This window comes from Spodoptera frugiperda, chromosome 6 (genome assembly GCF_023101765.2).
Source record: "Spodoptera frugiperda isolate SF20-4 chromosome 6, AGI-APGP_CSIRO_Sfru_2.0, whole genome shotgun sequence".
In the NCBI taxonomy this organism is placed as follows: domain Eukaryota; kingdom Metazoa; phylum Arthropoda; class Insecta; order Lepidoptera; family Noctuidae; genus Spodoptera; species Spodoptera frugiperda.
Window position 1 is genome coordinate 5,412,889 of NC_064217.1, and position 17,742 is coordinate 5,430,630.

Consider the following 17,742-nt stretch of genomic DNA (forward strand, 5'->3'; position numbering starts at 1 on the left):
AAATATAATTGACATTTGTCAAACGTCAGTTGGTTTATCCAGCCACATAATCGAAATTCACATCACAGAAAGAATTTTCTTTCGGGAAATTCCAATTTTATGTTAAATTCATTTGTATATAACATTTCTAGTTATATATTAAAAGTAACTTGTTTATATGAGTCATTAAACATTGGCAGCTGGCAAAAGCATATAAAATAAGTAAATATTTCACGTTGTGTGTCAAGATTGATTTTATTTTATTTTGTTTTAACAGTGGCTTATTGGTAATAAATAGCTAATAAAATCACTTTGTGTGTGACGTTGTTCAATTAATTCGACAAATTGGAAGTACGATAATCTGAAATGTGAAGTAATAGTTAAAGCTTGCAATGGATGAGAGTACTAAGAATTCCCCTTGTAAGGTAAAAATTTACCAATGTTTTGCTGTTTAATCCTCTTCTGATTGTAGAAAGTTCTAAGCTGATCTTTTCTTGTGGTTGATAATTAAGTATTAATTGATTTTGCTTTGATTAGATATGCCATTAGTGCATACAGTTGTTTTAGATTATAATAATGGCTATACATTTTTATCTTCCAAATAGTTAATTGTTTTTGTTCTCATAAGTGTAAATACTGTTTGTAATGATACAGAGATCAAGGGGATAAGAAATGATCATCAATATGTGTTGTAAAACATGAAACTTGAATGCTTGCTAATCTGGTAACTACTTACATTCACCAGAGTTGTGGGCAAGGTTAAGCTGTTCCAAATGGTAAAACCTCATTAAAATAATCTTGTAAAACCTCAAACAGTAATTTTGTTGATATTTGTAACTTGAGTGATTAAAGATAGAATGCACATTGCTTTTCTTTCTTAATTTGCATTTACATATTTACACTTAATTGAAATGTTCACTTTAATAGCAATTATATAGTTTTGAAGTGTAGTTTTTTATTCATTGTGTTGGTTTAGAAAAACATAAAATGTTGATTGGTTTTTGAGTCATGTTATTTTGTTGACCTCATCTTGTTTACTTCCTTGTACATATAAATATTTTCATAAGTTAACAAGTTAATTAAGAAAAGGAAAACTGGTCACACTTGTTTTGCATGGAATTAATCATACATCTGACTACCTCCTTTGAGTAAAACGGTGGTTCTTAACCATTCACTAAATGCTTTAATGTAATAAATTAATCATTTTATAAAAACAAATAAAGAAAAAAGCTGTTAAAATATTAATGTTAATATGTTTGATTTGCTAAAATTTTATTACAAGGTTACTTTGATTTGTGTGAATCAATTTGAAAGCATTTTATCTTATAAATTGGCTTATAGCCATAGTTACCCCATAAATCAAAAGAAAGTTCAGCATTTTATGTTTTTCTAAACTGTATCTTCACTGTAAAGTACGTCCACACTTGCTTGTTTGTTTTGATGTTGCACAAAATTGCTAGGATTGTGACGGTGATGCCGAGGGGCTGCAGTTGCACGCTGAAGTGGAACACTTGCGGCAACATCTCTCGGAACGGGACAGTCACATTGTAGCTCTTGAAGGGGAATTCATCAAGAGTAATTCAAGGGCTAATGATTTAGAGGAACAAGTTAGCACCTGGCGGGAGAAGTATGAAAGGTAAACATTACAGATATTATACACTATTGAACTCCACAGTACATTTATAAACATTAATTTCATATAGGTACACAACACACGCAGATCCACTGCAATAATCTGTGAATCACCATGTTACCAAACCACTGCATCAGTTGTGTAGGGAAATGTAACTAAAGTACAAATTAAGACAAGTTTATAAATACATTATAGTAAAATGTTATTTAATCTGAAGTGTTCCTTGTTATACTTAAAAACTGAGGATGATTGACTGATTAAATTGTTGATGTAACATTGACCCTGACAACATTACGACAATTTATTAACTGATAACAGGTTTCAATGATTCAATTACTTATTTTATTAAATTATTTCTATCTATGATTGTCTTATCAACAGGTTATATGATTCACACAAGAGAGTGCAGAAATTGAATCAAGTCCTTGAAGATAAACTCCTGCAGATGGTTGACAAGATGAAAGGAGAGAAAAGCCAACTAACCAAAGATATTGCTACGTTATCTGTGAGATTAGCCGAGTCAAAGCATAACTACAGTATGTTGCAAAAGGAAAATGTAGGTGTAACTTTATCTAGTATCATTTGTATGTGAATATTTAAATAGCTACTTATGTTTGTTCTTTTTATGTTTTTCACAGGAGAGATACAAGAATGATATGAATTTGGCGATTCAGCTGCTCCAGTGCAAACCGGATAACTTTGTTTCGCAGAAATTGGATAACGTAAGAATATTTCTAGTGATATCATTATTGCTGTAATGCCCCGAAAATGTACTAAACCAAATATTTTGCTTCACAGCTTCCTGTTGACACGCAGGCGCGGGTGTCTCAGTACGTCATGTCCAAGACGTCGAAACCGTCGAGCTCCACACAATCCAAAAACGGTAATGACATTGACACTTTTGATGCCAGTGAATATGAATTCAATATCTCTGCCTCTCTAATGTCGAAAATCCTCGAAGACAGCATCCAAGACACTGTCACCAAACACTGTGATACATGCACCTGCAATAAATCTCAAAACAAACCATTCTGCTACAATGAGACCTACTACTCAGTCGCCACACAAACTATTTCAAGCGGAGAAATGAAAAATTCTCTCTGTCTCAACTGCAATGCTGATGTGAAATCACTACATTCCAACCTCAGTATTAGAAGTATTTCGCCACATCCCATTAGAGTAATCAATGAAAAGTCTATAAACCATGGAGTCGTTACTCCTTTGTACATCTTGCCACAAAACCCTGAACCAGTCAAAGACACTGCACCACCTGTAGTGCCAGCCATTATTGAGAGGCCGAAAAATAATGGTATCGTTATTGATACCATCAAAGTCAATGAAAAGAACGTAATAGAACCCATCGTGCAAGTAGACGCTATGCCTAAAGCAGAGGATATGAAATCATATAGAAAGAATAGTAGTGTGAGCATGGAGCCTGCAGTGCACCACAAACTATGCGATCGTACAAAGAGTTCGATTTCAAGCAAGAAAAGTAGTATTCAGAGTGCAGGAAATGATGATTCACTACTTACTAAAGATTTAATCAATAAAGACATACAAAACAAAGATTTACTTAACAAGGATTTAATAAACAAGGACATTCTTAACAAGGATCTCCTAAACAATAAAGAAGTTAAGCCACTTATTGAGAAAACAGGAGATGATATCAGTCTAAGAAAGAATTCCCATAGTTCGATGGGCGCAGTTAGTCGGACGTCTTCCATTGCTAAATCCACAGTAAGTACACACAAATCTAATACTCAAGTGGGGCCTGGGCCTAGGTTCTGTCACTTACGCATGCAAGCAGGATCTAAAAATATCCTCCTTGACAACGCAGAGCCTGATGTGCCACCAGTCTTATATAGGCGGCAAAGCAAATGCAATGAAAACTCTATATTCAAAGATCTCGCCGACGATGTAGATAATTTTATAGATCTAGATAAAACCGAAGAAACTGTAAATATTAAAGAGGATATTAAAAATGATAACATCGTCGTAGAGAGCACGCTTATAGATGTCCATGTCGACAATAACAGCAAAGACACTAGTGTCACCGCTAAAAACACGTCTATTAACCCTATCTTGCTGAATGTTTCTTCTTCGCCTTTGCAACCTCTGAAGACGCATACGTTCTCTAACAGCTCAGAAAATAATAATAACAAATCCCAAAGTATTGCTAGTCAACAAAACACATCTGAAATCGATAATTTACTTAACGATTTCAATGCTGATAACAATAACACTCAAATTAACCACACCCAAACTAACGATGGTGAGGAAACAAAAACTGTTGATGTTTTTACACCGACTGATAATCACGATGTAAAAATATTCAACTTTGATCGTTACGAACAGAACAAATTAACTAATCAATATAATAAACCTTTAAGGAAAATCGACATGTCGCAACTTCACTCACTCGAAAATACTAAGATTTCGAAAGATCTGCCGCCTCTAGGTGACATGCCAAAGATGGAGAAAAAGCCAGAGGTTGCCAAACCACCATTGCCTCCCATTGTAAATGTTTATCCCAATTTAACGCAAACACATTTGAAAGTAAACGATAACAAGGTTTTTACAAATGAGCAAAGTACCAGTTCTTTATCAAGTGACGATAGTGCTGCTTTACTGCAAAAGCAGCAACTGCTTCGAGTTGCGGAGTGGGTCGAAAAGAACTTGGAACAACAAAATAACTTTAATGATCCATTGGAGGAGGATGTGAACTTCACCAACAGAAACCTGCGAAGAGACAGTAAACTTTCGAGGCTAACAGAAACTTTAAATGAGTTGGCGTTGAATATGCCTCATCCTGTGAGCAAGTATTCCAAGTCATATGCAAGAGAGGGTCATAATTCGTGGGTACATAACAACGTCCTTCCGCAAAACCAAGAGAAAATGGCGAAACACGCAATCGGGGTGCCAAAACATGCTGGTCATGTTGCTAAAGAAACAATATTTCCAGTCGAAAGTGGAGATGCAACAGTTACTGAGATAAGCGACACCACGAAGAATAGAGAAACTGTTGCAGATTTAGTGGCCGAAGGTTTGAGAGCTAAAGGCAATAAGGAGATAACGCCGGAGGATTTGGCGCGGATGGAGTATAATGTGAAGAAATTTCTACTGAGCGGTCCTCATTGGGCGAACCCGGGGTCCGTAAGCAGGAGTCGGCGCACAAGCAGTAAAACTGAGACTGATGTATAAATTCCACAGTAGGTAGCCAAGTAGCCATGATAGAGAACCAACTTGCATTCCATGTTAGGTTGAAATACGGTATGGCAGTCTTGTATAGATTTTTGCAGCTCCTAAGCTACTTAAAGACATTATTATTTTTGTTTAACTTACATGTTTGTAAGCTTTATGCAGCCATTTTTGTTATAAAATGTTCTTTCAAAACATGTTCCTAAGTTGTTAGATATGGTCACGTTTACTTCATAAATTAGATTATCATAGTTTGTTTACTGCTCTTATTAACGGATTTTTCATACTAGTCTACTTATGTGTGTTTGAAATTTTATTGCGCTTAAGATATTTTAATATAGGATTTATATTGTGGAAACTCTCGTATTTTAAAGCATTTATTTTATGAATTTTTAATGCTGGAGTAGTAGTGAGATAGAAGAAAACGCATGACGGCTAGCCTATGGTTAAGACGGATGCAAAATTATGTATTGGGAATTTTGTAGGCAAGTTAAATCACAGATATGTGTTAGTGTTGAAAGATCGATATTAATTAAAAACAAAGGCTGTCGTTTGCTAGAATAGCTTAGAATAGGAAAAATATCGCCAATATTAAAATATTAAGACGAGGGATGAGAGCTATTTGTAAACGTGTGGCATCACTTAGTAAGCGCAGACTACACAGTACATTTTAAACTCGAGCACACAATTCCTTCAATGTTAGATGTGTGTCATGTATAGTGATTTTGTTTCGTAATTTATCTAATATTTTATTATCACGATATTAGTACGCTTTCGATTAAATGTGATAAATGCAAAGTATAAGATAGTGGTTAAATTCGCCTAACGTACAAAATATTCTAGCATTGGATTAACTGAAAGTATCTATATCTAAAGCAGTCGCAGAAAATATTTTCTTAATAACATTGATGTTACCATAAAATATTATGATTAGGGATTTGTCGTTCATTCGTGAGATTCTGTGTCGAAATTGTGTACCTAGAATTCTGTAGATAGCTATAATTTATTTTTACGTTGAACCGTGTACGTAATGGTATTTTCTCGGAATTTTCAAACGAAATTTTCCTTAATTTGAGAATGTTTTGTTTCGTTGTTTTCTATATAAAGGTCGTCTTTTGTGTTGAACGTAACGGAAAGTATTAAAGTTGTTTAACAGAATGTATTTTGTGATAATATATTTTGTCGTTTACAATGTCATTCACCTTTACCTTCTAATATCAATAGTTAATCAAGTATAACATAATACAGGGGTGACATTATCAGTATTTACTGAAGAAATATTGACAGTGTAGTCCTTGACATATTAACTCTTTGAACTTCCTACACAATGTACTATCATGCCTCCGCTTACACATGTACAAGTTTTATATAAAGTATGTTAATATAGGCATCAAAGTGGGTGTGTTTCATGTATATTTTCCTATATCAATGGAATATATTTTTTAAATATTAGTTATGGTGGATCTGTATACAGTAGTTAGGAAATGAAATGTTAGAGTGTAGATCGCGCCTGTTGGTGTGATGAGGTGGACATTGTTTAGTATATTGAGCACAATTTAGTGTCGTCCTGTGTTAGTGAATGTGTCATCGACGTCCCGACTACTTGCAAGCACATTCCCTTTGTGACTCCAATGCAATTTTATATTATATAAATGTAATTATCTATTCATTTTGACTGATTTACATTTTGTATTTCAGATAGGTAGTGTTTGGAACTGTGAATCTGTGATTTTTTGCGATGATCAAACGATCAGGGGCTTGTCTGTTATTATTTCTCTTGCCACTTTATTTATTCGTTCTATCAAATTGTTTATTATGAATTTTATGTGAGAGTGTACTTATATTAATTTTGTTTCTTCTGATTATTGTTATATTGATTTGCGGTACCTAAGTAACTTAATAGCTATAGGTACATTATGTGCCCCTGATCAGATTTTTATTTATTGTATGGGTCTCATTATTTGATACACTCCATTGATCACGAAGCTTGTCGCTGGCCCTAGTAGTTAAGTTAGATATAGAATGTCACAGTCTAATTTTATACAGTTGGTCAACGCTAATTACAGTCCATAACATATACGCGAGAAACACAAATATTCTCACTTAGATTACAAGGATATGTAAAAAATGGTTTCTTGAAAGACATGTTTTTCCAACGTTGTTAGTTCTCATATCAATAGAATTAATTAAGCAGTAGGGATGCGATGGTTTGACTAGTGGTGAAAACATTTGTTATCTCAATCCGTGCGGTATATAAAGATATATTCGCGTTGTCCAACTGTATAAAGTGGTTAGACTGTGGTCCTGCTTTCGAAACAATATTCACACGAGTGCTACGGCTGTTCACACCGACTGTAGCTTCAGCAGCGTTAATGTAATATGTGTTTATTTATTAAACATTATGGTGAACATACAAGACTTTTATTTGGTAAATAATTCAATTTTCTTATATTATATTCCTGTTCTATAGATCGCAAACCCCTCTTCAACACTTTCTCTCGCTCAATGTTATCTTTCTTAAGCCGTTACTGAGTCTGGGTATTTTTTTTTTTTGAGGAGGTAAAATCATCCTTGTCTTCTTCTCGCCTTAGGTGTGGCAGACAACAATAGACACAGGTGCACTGATTTATTATTGTGTAATAAGAACAAATCAGTGCACCTGTGTACTGGTGTAATAAATAATAATACAAAACTATAAAATTTTAGCTGCTTTAACTCTTTTAGTCATTTTACTTACATGCCTAATTTGAATTGGATTTTAGTCAAAGGTACCTGTTTGAACTCTACTTATAATGAAACATGTAATTTTATCTCGATGTTGTAAACGTAGGGTTGAGCGTGTCCACAGCAGCGTGAAATAGGTTATCGTTGCTAACAAGGAGGAAGGGCTTATCGGGGATCGCGGCAGATGACCTTCACATTTCCAAAATATATACTTAGCATCTCTATTGTATCTGCGACCTTGTGTACCGCGGGCCATTGTTCATACCGTGTTCAATTTTCGCTTTAACATACAATTTCACCTTGGATGATTAAAGCAGTAATTGCGTATTTTTATCTCAATGTTTGTTTCTTGTGTTTATGTAAACGAGCTGAATGACTTGTACCAATTTAATGCTCCGTTGTCTTTGTTTTGATTGGGTTTCCTCTCTGTTAGACTAGTACTCAGTTAGACTAGTACTCACACAAACACAATGTATGTACCCATGTTTGTTTTGCTATAGATGAGTATCCGCATGATATTGGGAACTCCAGAAGAAATAATAATATATTTACATAAATAATGAAGAAAATTTAATAAAACCAGTAGTTCCATCATGAAAATTGCCAATAAAATGAGAAGTCTTTAGTAAAAAGTTTAGGATTCCAAATAGAAACGATGTAACACGTACCTACGTAATGGAAGCGATCATAAGCCGGCAGGTGCGAAGTGAACGACCGTGCGATTCGCGACACCCACCGGGCGGTAGGGCTAGTGACGTCCATGGATACCACTCACAAAGGAAGGCTCGATTGCTCCCCATTCCTATCAGACTTGACATAGGTATTTCCTGAATCCTTCTGTTGATTGATTGATTCATGCTGCTGTTGTTGGAGGTTGCTTTACTCGTATAGGTTCTTATTATTATCTAAGCTCTAAGTATGATCTTGGATCAAGGAATTATTAGTGAGGAAATGAAAATGGTTAAAAGAAAAATAAGAGTTTTCTAATGTTTTTTTTTTCAGCGACTAAGATTAGTCTGCTCAAGATAAGATAGTCTATACTCTTAAAATCAATTCCATTAAGATTCAAATGGGCAAGCTATAATAAAATGGAAATATTAAAATGGAAATTACCGATAAATAATCATTTGACTTATCAAAATCGTTACGCAGTAAATGTTGATTTTTGTTACCGTGACTAAGTTATTTCTGTTATCCTAATTTACGGTGAAATAAATGGAATCCGAAGTTTTCACTGGCAGTAATTTATTTAAACAAAAGCTCAGAGCAAATGGCTGTGCACGGTGGTTGATTGTCCCTTTTGTTCGCAGTTATTTGACCGTTGAAACAGAAGGGTTTTTGTAATCACTTAGGCAGGAGTTTTACGGACGCTAACTATTGAAAGGGGAGTGAAAAGTTAAGCAGTATCTATTGCTCAACTTTTAAATAGGAGTAAGTATTTATCTTTCCACTGAAATTGAAAAGATTCCATATTTGTTTGAATTAAATACCTACAGAATATCGATACGATACACCTGGAACGACTTTAAAAAAACATCGCTACTGTAAAGCGCACTTTTCAGGGTGTGCACAGGTATACGTGCTACCTTTTATACAGATATTCCTATAAAATTCGGGCCTAGGCACTCGCAAGAAATTTTCAGAATTCCACGCGAATGAAGCGGGTGAAGCTACAGCTGAATGTTAGTTGAATATTAAATGTAGAGGCAAAAAATGACTGGTAAGTGCCAGTTTTTATTTAATACAGTATGTTGTGGTGTTTTCACATTCCATGTCATTTAAATCATAACAGTTCTGCCTGACCTCTTAGCAAAATGTAGTCTCATATTGTTGTGTTGATTACAATAGGTAATCATACCACAGAATTTTAAGGCTGGCTTTGGCTAACCGCTTACCGCAGTACATAATGTTCAGGTACTTTAGACGATAATTATTGCATTTTAAAGAAGGTCTGCAATTTGCTTGCCTACCTACATTTGAAAAATCTTACCTACGTTATCTCTGCAGGCTTGTCTACTAGACTAGGTACTTGTAAATGCTTTAATTGTTGTATGCTACTGCCTCCTTTCTTGGTATAGCTCTTTTGACATACCTAGGTACTTACACTTACGAATACCGTAACACTTTGGTGCTCGATTCGAGGATCAGACTTGCAATTGCCATCATACTAACTAGGAATACAAGTCTACGTAGGAATATGTAGAGCCTTCTGGCTAAGCTCATAAAGCTACAGTATAGCGTCAGCCTCCATTAATCCGCAAAGTGTAACACATTTTCCACGGGCACATGTTACTCGTTGTTACATGAATTTCGCACTATGATCAATTCGAGAGCGCACGTTGTGTTATTACAGTTACATATCTTATGTCAGCTAAACCATGGCATGGTAATAAAATTCAAGATTTGCACGTCTATTGCGAACGTTCGCGTAACATTTCGGTATTCTCACGGTCTACAGTAGCGTAATGCGTTTTGCAGTGACAATGAGAGAAATGTATAGAATTTATGATTCACCGTTATGCCACATGTAACTGTCGACGGTAATTTGAATTAGTTGAGTTCACATTCACAGTGTCGAAAACACGCATGCCGCGCAAACCATTTAATCGGTTGTGAGAGTGTGAGTCCATTGTACAACGAGTTCTTAGCTAAACTACGTAAACTTCGATTCTTTCCAGCTTTGAGGTACCTACCTGTTTGTATGTTTACGTACCCCTATTCATTTAATAAAAGATTTTCTATTAATTTGGACTGGACGATTAGACAACTTTAAACATTTGCTATTATTTAGGTACTTACGACATTATTCATATTTAACGCCCGAACGTTTTTATTTCAAAGACTAAAAGTTAGGTAGATTTGATAAATAATAGACAGACATGACAGTCATAATTTTCTCAACAATAGATACATTGTCTCTGTTATTTAATCAAAATTTGCAAATGTCGTTAACGTTATTTGTACAGTTAGGACAATGGAAACGCGTCTGCATAGGGGCACGAAAGTATAAGATTCGTATGAACACTAACAATAGCGGAACGGTATGGCACCGCCGTAAATTAGGGACATTTGACTGAAGCGATTATCGCCGAAACCAATTATGCTATAATTTGAATACATTAGCAACTTTGAGAACGTATTGGCGTGCCAGTTCGCTAATAGACTGAAATTCTGTATTTAAACTGAATATAAATAGTTTATCGCTAAATAATTGGTTTCAAGTTCCGAAAATAATATAGTTGCTTAAGTAGTTTTCGTCTAACTACCTATTTGGATAAAGCATATAGGTAACAATTTCTTTTTGTAGTCACGTGAAAATGTAGGCTGGCATTATTTTTTTCTTAATCGTATTATCTACTATACTAACTAGTACATGATATGGTACAGTTTAACGCTTTACCTATTATTGAATAATTCAATATCCTCCATAATTCCATATCATGTGTAGTAGCACGGAGTCCGTGCTACTACTGAGAAATTTTCGAAAAACCGAAAAAAGCCCAGCAATACTTTGTCCGACCCGAGAATCGAACCCAAGACCCCTTGTCCGGCAGACGCATTAGCGATCACTCGACCAACGAGTAAGCTTGATCGTGGAAAAGAAAGGGAATCAAACAGTTTACGAATTTCATTTAGTTTTTATAAGTATGTCGGGTCGGAGGAAGGTGTGGGCGATACATTGGGCGAGAGCCCTCTTCGTAACACATAGGTAGAGCTATGTGTTGGCAGCAATATAACAATAAAATCTTCGTTAAGAAATGATTGTTTATTTTCGTAGATTGCACTGGTATACTTTAATTTCTTCTCCATAGGAATCTACAATTTGGAACGAGCTGTGCGAGTGGATACCATAACTTTCTCATTTTAGAGACTGAATTAAACAGAGTTTTTTTGAAGTCTCTTTCACATCACATTAACCCTATAGCCAACTGTGTCACTAATATGCGACAGATATTTCCATATCCCTACCACTCATACCGTATTACTGCGACAGAGAAAATGCTCACTCTTACACGATCGCTCTTCCTTATTTGGTGTAGATATAATTATTTCGATTAGTATCCTAACCCTAGTCTAACCCCAGTCTAAACCTAAACCTAACCCCAGTCTAACCCAAACCTAACCCAAACCTAACCCAAACCTAACCCAAACCTAACCCAAACCTAACCCAAACATAACCCAAACCTAACCCAAACATAACCCAAACCTAACCCAAACCTAAAATTTGCCGCCCCCTAAAAAGTGCCGCCCGGGGCGGGCCGCTCCTGCCACCCCACTACGCTACGCCACTGATTGAATAGTTTCCTATTATAACATGTTTACCTTGTTAATGTGTTTGTTATCGAGTCTTATTCATCTTTCCCTTTACTTTCTTACAAGACTATTCAGAAAATCATCTCACAACAATATTGTTTACAAACACAGGTACCTTTCTACAACAAAATAACAGTAATTGGGTCAAAATTGAGTGTGAAATAATTTGTGCAGTGTTTCGCACGGTGCACGGCGGTACGTGCTTTGTCATCGTCGGTCGTCGGTTACCGGGCCGCGGCGCCTGAGATCTTCCACGAATTGCACTTCGTTTTAAATAACAACGTTAATAGACTGTAAATTGAATTTCATAGCCGTTAACTTGGACACGTAGGTGTCTTCAAATTGTGTTTAATGGGAAGTATTGAAATGAGTTCAGAAATTAACTGTTTGAGTTACCTACCTAGAGGGACTTAGAAATAATGGTTCACATCATCTAATATTTTTGTATTATAATTTCTGTGAGTGAGACATTCAATTAAGTAATGTGGCGCGATGCTGATTATGTATATAAACCCCTAGTGTGGATTGAAGTTAGTCGAGTTATCTCGACACACAGCCAAGTAAGTAAAAGAATAAACATAATATTACTTCAAAAACCGCCCTCTATAAATACACACTTTTTTTGCGGCGGAACATCATCCAATGACTTCTCCCACCTTGAGCGAGGCAAGAGGGAATGTCAGACTGTTACTGACTTAAAAGCTAGTAAGTTCGCAGCTCCGGGATAAATATACACTTACTAAGATAAAAAGTACCAAAACCTTTGTTTGTTGACGGGGAAACCTTTAAAAGGTGCCTAGCTTTTTGGGGAAAAAAACTAGGAAGTGGGATACTATCAATATTCTACCTACTATGACAAGCGCGTAACATAAACTTTTTTCCAACCTTAATCCTTCATACGAAATTGACACAAATTAAAAATAACGTCTCATTTTGGAAATTGCTTTACGAAGGTGACATTGTTTTCCCGTCATTTTTGTTGTTATATGTTATTTTTATTTTGTGTTACCATCAAAATCTTCAGTGCTATGTGATCTAATTGATATATTCAATATTCCGTTCAATCTAATAGGTACATATGTCTACAAATAGTTTTATGATACCAAGCCTATTCAACAGTAATTCTCTCTTACTGTACAATATTGAAGTAATCCGCAAATGGTCCATGTAAGTAGATAATCCTTAATATTTTTGTAATTAGTAACATTATAATACATGTAGATACTTATTTACCTAAAAAGTTAACGTTTTCTTCAACTTATTAAGTCAGTTAAAATCAGACCTTCAAACGTTTGATTCAACTCCCTAATTTTTACGAATACTTATAGCAATATGAGGTTTAAGTTTCAGAGAGTATCAGTGCTATCTTTGCCATTCAATAAATTGAGAGAAACCTCTTCAAGCTATGATCAGCACAAAAAAAAATTAAGTTAGCAGATAATGACATGCTTGCTTATTTGTAGAGAGCTGTGATGACCGACAAAACTTGCGACCACGCACGTATTCTAGTGCAGGACCCTAAGACCCACATGTGGTCGGGGCCGTTGGCTGGCGATGACAACACGCTGGCGGAGGCATGGAGGCGGAAGTGCGGTTGTATACGCACCAGTGACAAGCTCAAAAATATCCTGGGATCATTTCCAAGTCCACCGCCACCAACTCCTTTGGCCAAACATTCGGTAAGATCAATAATTGATTATTTAGGGGTGGGATACCGTCAAATCCACATCTCCCGCCCTGAGTGAGTCATAAGGGTCAGCATTGGACTCTTACTGACTAAAAACCACACGGCCGAGACCGTGAGGCAACCCCGGCCTGAGTTTTAATTTGAAATAGTATTTATCTTGTGTTTAAGGAATATATTTATTGTTTTTTTTATTTTGTGTTCATATTTTTTTTAGTTCGATAAAACATGTACTTACGGCGGCGGACGCGACAAATTCATGCCGTTAGAAAGTTGTTGTTGGCCACAAGAAAAAAAGGTAAATGTATCTTCTGATAGTCCAATAGTGCTTATTTATTATTAGTAGTTTTGACATCATAGAGTATTAGAAAGAAGTGACACTATCAGCGTGTCTAATTAGTAGTTCGATATAATCGTCATAAGTATTGTAGTTGGCGCTGGCGTCGGTTTTGGCGTCGCGCGTCGTGAGCGAGGTGGTTGGTTCGTGCGCCGTTTATCGAGCATCGCTCCTGCTCGATGCATCGCCTGTCGTTATTCAGGAATGTCTTGCTCTTGTCTTGTTACGTTACAACACGGACACGCTGCGACCTGCCCTTTGACTAGCCGCGAGGAACCAGGAAACTGTGTAAATTAGATTAAGGATCCCCCTGCCCGTTTTGCTTATTTGGGTGTCTAATAGGTTCGCTCAGTTATTTTAGTTTCCAGCTGCTGAATATAAAACTATATTATTAGACGTTTTAATACAGTGTTGTCCTCTTTAAATCGATGATGCCTAGAGCTTAAAGGGACTCATATTATGTAATAAGTCCCTCAGAACTGCTAGATTTGTTTTTCACCTTATCAAAGTACGATCAGTGTAGTGATAACAATATACGTAAACGTGGCGATGCGGTCGGCGGCAGGCCGGCAGCGTAGGAGTGTTGGTACGCGGTAATGGATGCTCGTGCGCATAGATAGGATCGAGACTAGGATCGTGACGCGGCGCGCCCTGCGACACCGCCGCCGCCGCTTCCCACTACAAGGTGAAATGGTCATTTTTAATGTTTACGTAATAATATTTTTATCAGCTTTTCCTCTATTTCAAAATGAAAATAATGTTTTCAAGCATTATCTTTATTAGAGACTTATCCATACTTGATAATATCCGTTCCTTTGCAGTCGGGTAAAAAGCGTAGCACTCGTAGCAATAACAGTTTCAGGCATTCGTTCTTAGATTGCATAGACCTTTTAATTTCATGCTTCGAAAAACGTTTCAGTCTTCCTACAAAACATAAATGTAATTCACATTACTAAAGAATTTAGAATACAAATTCAGGAAAAACAAACAACAACGATAGACAAGTTAATTATAAATTATAATATGAAACAATATATGTATAATATCGATGAACACTTACCGGATGACGCGGCGGATGGGCCGAAGGATTCCGACACTGAATTCGTACCTACTCGTATTAAATTAATTCTTATCTTTTCCATTAAAGTCTGTGTTAATTCGGGGACACCACATTTTATTACATATTGTGTTGTAATACTCGTAATTACAGCTTTATTCGTAGTATTGTTTATAACTAGGTAAGCCTTCCTTCCGGGATGGGATAAGCAGAGCCCTTTTTTATTCGAAGAATGTCTTCATTGCATTTTAACGTGGTATTCGCATGTTAAGTTGTATGAACCACAGAGAAAATTTCGCCTCTAATTTTAGTTGTTTTACTCCATCCATAATTTTCGTAACTTTATCTAACCTTCCTCAAGAAAAGGCCTATTACTAGGTCAAGAAGTAGGCGTGTTAAATCAAACCACATACCTAAAGCTACATAAAATAAATGAAGATTTCATTAAAAACAGAAGCGCAATAAAAATGAACTGCGTATTTACGAGGAATAAAAATCTTTACAAACGTTTATTCATAAGGGAAAAGGAAGTAAGTGCTTATTAAAAGTGTTTTATTTATTTTACGTACAAAATGAAACCTTGTTTGATGAACCCAATTGAGGTTGCAGCCGCGTAATGTTTGTTTAAAGTGTAATTAAAACTTGATAGCGATCTCTCTAGGTTAAGACCAAGTACAGTAAAGTGTTCGTCTGTCGACCGCTAAATTGGGCTGGTGCGGCCATTCATTTACTTGATACAACGAGCCAGTTGCTTATTTAGCATCTTAAAACACCTTCTTTAGTTAAAAATGCATTTATTTAAAGTTTAAACTCTGAATTTTAAGTTATCGAATAAATCTAATCTGTTTATTTAGGAACTGCGAAAACTGTTTAGAGTTTCAACGAGGAAAATGAGATCTTTGTAGGCAACTTGTTAATGATTAGTTAAGGGTCACTTTTGACTGTTGCGGTCATCTATGCCCTATTAGTTTCAATTAATAGACTTTATGCTTCTCTAGCACCAGCTTTTAAAAACATTATTTAGCATAATTTACTTAATTTCCTTACCACTTATTATGCACTGATATTTTAGTTTGAAGTAATTTTTTGCGTAGAAATTTTAATGGAAATAAAGATGTTATTTGCAGCACCCATATAATCAAAGCGTTTTGAACAATTAAACCTGGACTGTTTAGTTTGAAACATATATATAAATATAAAGAATATTACGTTTCCAGACGAGCAAGTCGTGGCAGGTGATAGGAGAGTTGGTGCAGTTGGTGCAGCTGTCAGTGACTGCGACTGCGCTGGCTCTGTACTACCTCATCTACTGCTACATGCAGCTGGTGTACTACACGCTTAGAAGCGCCCTGTACTTCCACAATGCTGACGGGTAAGACCTGTGCATTGCTTGTACATATGATTTTGAACTTTATTGCTAAATTATAGGGATGAAAATCATTTAATAAATGTTGGGGTAGCTTGATGTGCTGGTGTATATACTGAAAGTTAGTTAAATTAGGGCTGCAAAATATTTGGGTGTAATAACGATGTTGGCGATTTCATGATGATATGCGCTGATGTCACAGAACGTTTTCCACTGTACACTTTTTGTTAGGAGTTCAAGTCTGAGGCAAGGCAGGAAACCGAACAAACTGCTATTTTTTTTTTATTTTCAATTGTTCACGATATATGTATAGATGATAGGGATGAAAATCATTTAAACAATGTTGGGGATAGATCGCATTTTCTGCATCTACGGCTATTATTTAGGTACTCTTAAATAAGATAGTAAAAAGAGGTGTAAAGCTCCAACATTTCACCAGTAATGTAACCACATAACAATTATACCTATTATTTGTAATAATAACAATTTGTCTCACAGTTGTTGTAGTAATCAGTTGACTCGGTAACCTGGAACCTTGCCAACAGAGTAATTTTAGTCTTTAACAAACCGTACGCATGTTATATACGGTTCTAATTTTAGCGAAATATATTTTGCATGCACCCATCCTAAATGATGTGACATTGTATGTCCAAAGTACCTGTTTGAAATGAGTCTGACTTCTGAAGTCATGCAATATTTCGATCATTCTCAAACCCAAACGGGGATGAATTTTTTTGACATCATAACCATGGTTTACAATCGAAGTTACGTCTTAATATAATATTTGTAGTAAAAATATAGTTGTGGGTTAATTGTAGTGTGTCATCCAGTTACTTAATATATGGTGAAAAATTATGATAAGGGCAAGGACCAAGAGTCCGTGGAGAACTAATATAAATAGAATAAAAAAAACCGAATCTATTTTGATTTTCAAAATCTGCTGTTACATATTTTTACTTTTATCGCGACCACTTGTACCCCATTTTAATTGCTCAAGTCCAAACCATTTGCTGAGAAGTATTTATATTTCTGTTGAGTTATATTTATCGCATTTTTCTTTTTCAGACCAATGAAAATTACAATTGGAGTAGTAACATTAACGTCATTAATAATCGGATTCAACTTGATGCTGCGGATGGAGAGGATACTCGGAATACTTTACTAAACTATTGTATATAGCAATTATTTCTACATATTGTACAGCTTACACAGACTTAAATAAACACGGAAAAGTAACAAAACCGAACAAAGTGAGTTAGTTGCAAAATGTAACAAATAAAGTCAAATGAATTCAATAACCGACCGAAAATTAAAGTGTTTTGTTTCTTTTACAAAAATAAAAATGTCGCTACTTAGGTACTGTTATTTATTTATTTATTAAAGAACGTTGTGCTGTAAATTAAATATGTCGTATGAATAAACCTGTTGCGTTAAAGTAGAGCTTTTAATA

General features: G+C 35.6%; 2 protein-coding genes across 5 annotated transcripts; both read left to right on the plus strand.

The window, feature by feature from the left end:
• The first annotated feature begins 9 nt into the window (after positions 1–9).
• Positions 10–7,221, plus strand: LOC118281917 (probable serine/threonine-protein kinase DDB_G0282963). 3 transcript variants are annotated; one of them, XM_050694359.1, is made up of 5 exons: positions 10–404; positions 1,440–1,615; positions 1,994–2,168; positions 2,251–2,334; positions 2,411–7,221. In XM_050694359.1, exons 1-5 carry the CDS (start codon positions 372–374, stop codon positions 4,811–4,813), a joined length of 2,871 nt encoding a protein of 956 aa, XP_050550316.1. In that variant the 5' UTR covers positions 10–371; the 3' UTR covers positions 4,814–7,221. The 3 variants fall into 3 exon arrangements, with proteins under 3 accessions (XP_050550316.1, XP_050550318.1, XP_050550317.1); XM_050694361.1 differs by having other exon boundaries at positions 10–201; XM_050694360.1 differs by lacking the exon at positions 10–404 and adding an exon at positions 435–755.
• A 5,550-nt stretch (positions 7,222–12,771) lies between these two features.
• LOC118281925 (uncharacterized) lies at positions 12,772–17,647 on the plus strand. 2 transcript variants are annotated; one of them, XM_035602744.2, is made up of 5 exons: positions 12,775–13,015; positions 13,312–13,527; positions 13,750–13,830; positions 16,144–16,298; positions 17,358–17,647. In XM_035602744.2, exons 1-5 carry the CDS (start codon positions 13,007–13,009, stop codon positions 17,455–17,457), a joined length of 561 nt encoding a protein of 186 aa, XP_035458637.1. In that variant the 5' UTR covers positions 12,775–13,006; the 3' UTR covers positions 17,458–17,647. The 2 variants fall into 2 exon arrangements, with proteins under 2 accessions (XP_035458638.1, XP_035458637.1); XM_035602745.2 differs by lacking the exon at positions 13,750–13,830 and having other exon boundaries at positions 12,772–13,015.
• Positions 17,648–17,742: the final 95 nt, after the last annotated feature.